Below are 7,191 nucleotides of genomic sequence, written 5' to 3'. Positions count from 1 at the left end.
CCTTGTGGAGCTGCAAAGACATTTTTGTTGTGATTTTCTTTTTACTTTTTTAAAATTAAATATGTAAATAACTGTTATTCTAATTATATATATTTGTTTCTGAATATGTTTAGCTAATAAAAGAAGCTATTTCCTGAGTACTTCGTTGTGGACAAATACATTAAACAAGGCTCCAGATAAGAATAATTTACAATACCAATAAATGTATTGATTATTTTCTTTAATTATTTATTTAATTTTTCCATAGGTTAATAAAATGCTAAATGTCAAAAAAGCCCATCACAATTCATCAGAGCTCCTAGACAATACTTTTAAAATTGCTTATTTTGAGAGGTCCAAAACCAATAAAACTACAAAGAGAGAAACAGGACATTTTTTACATTTCAAAAGTTGGATGTTGCCATTTGCTTAATTGTTTTTATAATTGTAATAAATATTACAATTACCTGTTTTCGTTTGTTGCTTTTCATTTTTTTTCAACATTTAAAAAAATAATTATAATGCGGTTTATGTTTTATACATGACAATGTACAGGATTTAGCTTGTCACTTTTTAGTAAAATTATATGTGTAGGTGATCTAATGACATAACCCCGTCCAATTAATCTAATCTTGGTATTGGACCATAGACTGTATGTATTGACGGTCTATGATTGGGACAACATTTTATTTTGAAACGCCCATTGGAAGTTTCCTGTCTGGCTGCTGGACCCAATGCGCATATCCTATGCGCATCTACGTCATCACCCGGTTTCTAGGCGCGAGATAGAAATCCAGGAGCGCGGACAACCCTGGCGCTCCTCTCCAGCTGGTTACAAGCTGCAACCTACCGTCCAACAACAGCACCGAGCTTCCATCACAACCACTAGCCTGCTCATAAAAACTACAAACACGCGCAATATAACGTTTTAATACCAAATATTCATGCACATGACGTGCAACGAGAGCAGGACAAATCACCGTCTGACCGTAAACAACAAAAACTGAGGGAAATGTCTTGGTGGCCGCGCGGGTAAGAGGTTGATCTTTGTTTTTCCGAATCAACAGTAGCTTTAGCATTGACGTTACTCATTTTATTTTTTATCACTGGTGGGTTTAATGTTACACTATAAAAAAATAATTCAGTTGGCTGAGGTAAAGGGTTCGCTCTTTCACCTAATCTTTTCCCCTGACGGAGTCGTCTGTGCCGCCCTTTTACGTAGAATCAAGATAAACAGAGTTCATAATGTATTTACGTTAACGTCAGGCAGCAATTCAAATTGACAGTATTTTACAACAGTAGTGTATGAATATGAGGCAGTGGCCACGTCCCAGGTAACGTTAACCATAGAAATAAAACTGATAATCAAGTCGTTCTCGCCACACCATAAAAGGGCGGGTCGGTGGCTAGTTTGTGCTTTCACTGTAAACTTTATTATTTTACTATACATCACGTTCTCTTTTTTTCTCTCAGTGAGGATGGGGAGGAGGCTTTGCATCAGGACACCGATTCTGATGTGGCAGAACAGAGAGATGGTGGGAAAGTGAAGGTGAAATGGACACAAGAGGAGGTGATTAACATGACCCGTTTCCCTGTAGTTTGCATGTTGTCTTGATCACCCTGTCAAAGTAAGCAGTGGCTCTGTAGTAGGACGGGGAACATAAACCTGCTTTATTTGCTTATGTTTACAGGATGACAAGCTCAAGGTGCTGGTTCAAAAACTGGGATCAAATGATTGGAAATACATTGCCAGCTACATACCAGTAAGTGTGATTATCTTTTTTCTTCTCGTTGTTGTTGTGATAATAAGCTTCAGGGCTTCCCTGGCTATTTTATGTCAACAGAAATCTCATTTTGAGTTTTGAAGCTTCTTCCACATTTTATCTCCATGTTTTGTTTTGCTCAGACTCACACTGAAAACCAGTGTCAACACCGTTGGTTTAAGGTCTTGGATCCAGAATTGGTTAAAGGCCCTTGGACCAAAGAGGAGGATGAGAAGGTAAGTGACTCGATAAGTAGAAGTGCAGGGGTGTAAAATGTGACTTGCTACTAACAGTATGCAGGGTTTTGCCCAGTGTTTTGCGAGCCTGGTGGTCAAGTTTCCTCCCCCACTAGGCCTAACCCACTGAGAATTATGTTTTAAATGTATTTTTAAGACATTTTTTTTTAAACTACAGTTGCAGTGGGCTGCATGGTTGGAAACTTAAATAGTCATATTTTCAAATCTCCATTTAGCTTTTAGTATTCAAGGCCTCTTTAAAGTCGCCGCTCAGTGCGCGACAATGTGACGTCAAAATGACGTAGATCTCGCTGGTACGCCGGGATTTAAAGTGGTGTGCGACCAGAGCTGGGTAAAGATGAGTTAATTTATGTTGAAGGAAAGGCTTGATCTGACAAAGTGTCTCATCAAAGTGCTTCTCTTCGTCTATCGTCCTCATTTGTTTCACGAGGATATTGAACTCACCACATTTATGTCTGGCGTTATTCAAAGGACAAACATTCCACCTTCTTTTTCTTTGTTTTTTTTTGCAAGCAGGCTCAAAAGCAGCAGTTCTTCCTCACCCATTGACACCAATATCATCTTTGCCACTGTTGACATTGACGTCAATGCTGCTAACAGTTCTGCCATTGTTTACCTTTTTTGTCTTCTTCTAGTCCGTAGAAATAGCAACGCCGATAGCCTTTCCTCAGCTGCGACACCTCTGTTCAGGAGAAGACTACAACTAGTGTTTTGACCAAGTATATTATATATAAGTATAAATAGTTACGGCGCTCCCATGACATCACACTGTCGAGTGAAGGGTTGGGAACAGCGAGTATACAGGCCACTTTAATGTAGGGCCTATAGAATCTGTCTTTTCGCAATTCTGTCCATGACCCTGTTATTACAGAAACATTTGAGCTCTACATTAAGGCTGCCATCAGTCTGTGACTGGCCCCAGCCAGTCCCTCCTCAAAACCGGGCTAAATAACTTCTCTGGGGGGGAGACCCTGGTATGTGCAGTGTGATAGTTGAGTTGTAATTGAGGTGCCTTCATTTCTCAGGTCATAGAGCTTGTAAATCTCCACGGCAACAAACAGTGGGCATTGGTAGCCAAGCATCTGAAGGGCAGACTGGGGAAGCAGTGTAGAGAGCGTTGGCACAACCACCTCAATCCCAATGTGAAGAAGTCGTCATGGACAGCAGAGGAGGACCTCATCATCTACAAGGCTCACTGCCTGCTTGGAAACCGCTGGGCTGAGATCGCCAAGCTGCTCCCTGGAAGGTAAATACTCCCCATGTACGTCAGCTCAGGGGCTTTTGTGTTTTGTGTATGGAAATAAACCCTCGCCAAATGACTTGTGTTCTAATATTTGTTCACAGAACGGATAACGCAGTGAAAAATCACTGGAACTCGACCATCAAGCGTAAATTAGAGATGGGCTTCTATGCTGGGGAGGTCTTTAGGCCTAATGAACTTGAAGAGCTGTTGGCCCGTGTTAATAAAGATGTGCAGGTGGGTTATCTTTTCATGATGTTCTCGTCTGGGTGTAGTTTTGTAATGTGCAAACAGTGTGGAATAATTCCATTTTTAATTACACAGATTCCCAGTTGCTCTCAAGACTGTGCAGAAAAGGATCCAGATCGGCAAACGCTGCCTTCGGTAAGCAACCAATCACATCGATTTGAAAAACCTCACAATTTAAATGCACGGCGGCTTTTACCTTTCTGTCATTGGATGGAAAGAGTATCTGTATTACACAACAGTGATCAAGTTTTTAATGTCAGTATTGTTACAAATGTCTACATTTTTCCACCAGTTGCAGGAAACACCTGTCCCGGCCTCGATCAAAGCCGAACCCAGCGAAGCAGGGCCATCGAAGGCTGCTTCCTCTCCTGAGAACCGTTCAAGCCCCAAGACCGAAGCAGACACTACAGGAGAAATGAGCGTTACCAGCTGGGTGGTGGACAGCTCTGGCTTTCTCTCCCCTACCGGCCCGGCACTGAAGGAAGTGCTGGACATGGTGGATGGTGTAAGTATCCCCCAATAACCAACAAATAAAAAAATAAAAAAATCTTAACTTACTTAACAATCCCTTACTGTACGAAGCAGTACTATTTTCATATGCTAGCAAAATGTGTTTTTTGGGATATGTACTGTATGGACGTATCTATGTAGTCCACCTAGTGCTGATAATAATAATAATAAAATAACAAAAGCATAAAATCAACCTTTTTAAACTATTAGGATCCCCAAACTGAAGAGCACCTGAGGGACACTTTTTACACCGCCGAGCAGCACTTCATGCAGACTGCATTGTCACCAAGTAAAATGTCTCTTCTGTTATCAGGACCTCGATGGCTGGTGCAACCTAGCAGCCTTTGACCTGCCCGAGGACAGTCCGAGCCCAGAGCGCCACCAGTTTCGTCTGGAGGGCAGCGCCTTGCAAGAGTTGAGCAAAGGCAACAAGGGGGAACTCATCCCTATCTCTCCTGGAGGGGTCACTCCACCTTCCATACTGAACCGCCGAAGCCGGAGACGCATTGCCTTGTCTCCTGATGCCAACAACTCCATGACTCCCAAGAGCACACCTGTCAAAATCTTGCCCTTTTCTCCATCTCAAGTAAGTTATTATATGCTGCAGCGCTAACTTAATGTTGCATTGAATAGTCCGTTAACCAGCACGTGTTGTTCCAGTTCCTCAACATGTGGACCAAGCAGGACACTCATGACCTGGAGAACCCGTCTCTCACATCCACGCCAGTGTGCAGCCAGAAAGCCATCGTTACTACACCGCTACAGCGTGACAAGACCCCCCTCACCCAGAAGGAGAACTCGGCGTGAGTGTTCTCTTAACGAATGATGGGCTGCAATAGCTTATTAAACCTCCTATCTCTCCTCACTGTCACCCAAGAGCAATTTAAAACATAAAACACATAACAAAAACATAACAGTAATAGGTTTCTTATTTTTAGCCAACTGTTTAGAATGACAGGAATCACCAGCAGAATATTAGATCAGCTATTGCTTTTTTGGGGGGCTTTTTAGGACTATTTGACAGGACAGCTGGAGACACAAAAGGGGGAGAGAGAGGGGGATGCATGAATGACATGCAGCAAAGGGCCACAGGTCGGTGTGGAGCCCAGGCCTAGGAGTAAACTTCTATATATGTGCGCCTGCTCTACCAACTGTGCTAGCCCCAGAAATGGCAGCATTAAAAGTGTGTCTGTTCTCTGCTTAGTGTGTTCTGTGCAGCTGCTATAGGACGAAGAATATTTGTTTTAGCAGTTTGACAGGGGCCAACAGAGTGGTGGTGCCTTTTCTGTAGAGAAATCTCCCATCAGTTTCAGAATCTTCCAGTTAAACTTGGATTCATATCAACTTTTAAATCTGATCAACTTCATAGTTGCCTTGAGGATTTGGAGTATGTTGCTCGTTATGTACATTCAAGCCTGACCGAAATATCGTTCGATTTGATATTTTGGATGTGGTTTTGAGTCTCTGTGTTTTTAAACTTTGTGTTCATGTAGATTTGTCACACCCAACCATAAGTCTGATCTCTGTACGACCCCACGGACACCGACGCCGTTCAAAAATGCCATGGAGAAGTACGGGCCTCTGCAGCCTCTGGTGAGTATCTGTGAGCGAGTATATTCAACGGTTTTTATCAGCACTGCATTAACACCATTTCTCTGCTGTGTAATCTTAGCCTCAGACTCCGAACCTCGAAGACGACATAAATGAGGTCATCCTAAGAGACTCTGGGATTGAATTGGTTGTTGTGTGTTCGACGCCACCAGAGCAAAGACGCAAAACAATGGTAACTAAGTCAACTTAATACATCACACCTATTTTAATCCTTTAACCCGTGTACCGTAACATGTATACTGTACACATTAGTACAACCAATCAGAGCAACTGAGTATATGTTGTATGTTGGGCCACACATAGTTGTCCACAGAACTCAACTGCTAGCTACCGCTGATGTCAGCTACTAACCGGTAGCCCCAGCAGTTTGGAAGTTGCATATTGCGTTACATCCACGTTACAGGCTTTTTATCATACATCTGAAGGATGTATGATAAGATAATAACATGGTTGTATTAATAAAACACATGGTGAATAACAACCATTAGCTATATCCATTATTACAGCTACAGGACCTCCAGAGAACAGTTATATGAGTGTGCGCAATGCAGGGCTACATGAGCAGGCACAGTCGCTCTTTGGTTACGTTACCGTTGCTATCTGTCCATCGTCGTATAAAGCCCGCCCTGACAATTTGATTGGTCCGAACGGTTGTTGTTTGAGCATAGTTGGATCAAGTCCAGACCGAACATGGGCGGGGCTAAGGTCGGTCTTAGCCCCTAAAACAGTACGGCATGGAGTTCACTCTGTATGTCGGGATATAGATGCTAAATAAAAAAAAAGACTGAAGTTAGTTGAGTGGTGAGCCATTGAAATCAACAAGGAATAGCCTTTTTTAGACAGCAGAGGCTACTGCTAAAAAGTTGGAAATATGATTTAAGAATAGTCTGTGGCTAGATATCATCAATAAGGGAGAATCAATTAATGCTATGTACAATATATGTGTTGCTATGATGGAGAAACGTCATGGGAGATGTCCTGTAGCTTTTTGAATGCCAGCAACCCTATCAGTGTTTCATTTTATAACGATAGCAAGTATTGCAGTACATACTCATTTGTCATTTATCTCATTAAAGATGGACATTTAACTTTTGGAACAACGGTTGTGCAGATATTGAATAGCAGGTTAAGTGTGACCTGTCTCAAATGTTTATATGATAGTTTGTGCTCATGATCAAGTACCTATAGCAATGTACGAGTTAAACTAAAACATTTAGATTGTCTGTAGACGGAGAATGTTGGAAAGTCTGACTGCTTGGGAACGTTGGATACTTGCTGTTTTCAGCTTCATGCAGCTTTATGTTTACACATTCACACCTTGGAGCCATGCGTTAGATGACAGTCCTCCACTGTTGGTCAGCAGACCCCTCTGCACAGCAGCGACCGAGTGTGAAATACCTTGTTTATTCACTTCCTCCAACCAGATATTTCTAGGTTTACACTGCCAAATGAAGAATGCTTATACCTAATATGTTTTAGCTTCGACGCTGGACATCAACACTGAAACGGTACATTAACAGCTTGATGCTGGCCTCCTTCAATTCAATATTATCGCTTTTATTTTATACAGAGATTGTACCTC

General features: G+C 42.0%; 1 protein-coding gene across 2 annotated transcripts in view; it reads left to right on the top strand.

Annotated features, from left to right (window-relative positions):
- The first annotated feature begins 709 nt into the window (after positions 1-709).
- The window catches only part of mybl2b (v-myb avian myeloblastosis viral oncogene homolog-like 2b), an 8,016-nt gene continuing 1,534 nt past the window's right edge, over positions 710-7,191 (top strand). The window contains exons 1-12 of one of the 2 annotated variants that reach the window (XM_032514289.1): positions 710-1,011; positions 1,453-1,549; positions 1,671-1,742; positions 1,886-1,978; positions 3,025-3,245; positions 3,344-3,476; positions 3,564-3,623; positions 3,787-3,993; positions 4,312-4,584; positions 4,659-4,801; positions 5,492-5,591; positions 5,671-5,781. In XM_032514289.1, coding sequence (XP_032370180.1) covers positions 992-1,011; positions 1,453-1,549; positions 1,671-1,742; positions 1,886-1,978; positions 3,025-3,245; positions 3,344-3,476; positions 3,564-3,623; positions 3,787-3,993; positions 4,312-4,584; positions 4,659-4,801; positions 5,492-5,591; positions 5,671-5,781 — 1,530 coding nt within the window. In that variant the 5' untranslated portion in view covers positions 710-991. Of the gene's footprint in view, positions 1,012-1,452; positions 1,550-1,670; positions 1,743-1,885; positions 1,979-3,024; positions 3,246-3,343; positions 3,477-3,563; positions 3,624-3,780; positions 3,994-4,311; positions 4,585-4,658; positions 4,802-5,491; positions 5,592-5,670; positions 5,782-7,191 lie in introns of both variants that reach the window. The other variant, XM_032514288.1, reaches the window with a different exon arrangement.

This window comes from Etheostoma spectabile, chromosome 4 (genome assembly GCF_008692095.1).
Source record: "Etheostoma spectabile isolate EspeVRDwgs_2016 chromosome 4, UIUC_Espe_1.0, whole genome shotgun sequence".
Lineage (NCBI taxonomy): Eukaryota > Metazoa > Chordata > Actinopteri > Perciformes > Percidae > Etheostoma > Etheostoma spectabile.
The sequence above is the reverse complement of the archived record's forward strand: the minus strand, read 5'-3'. Positions and strand labels throughout refer to the sequence as shown.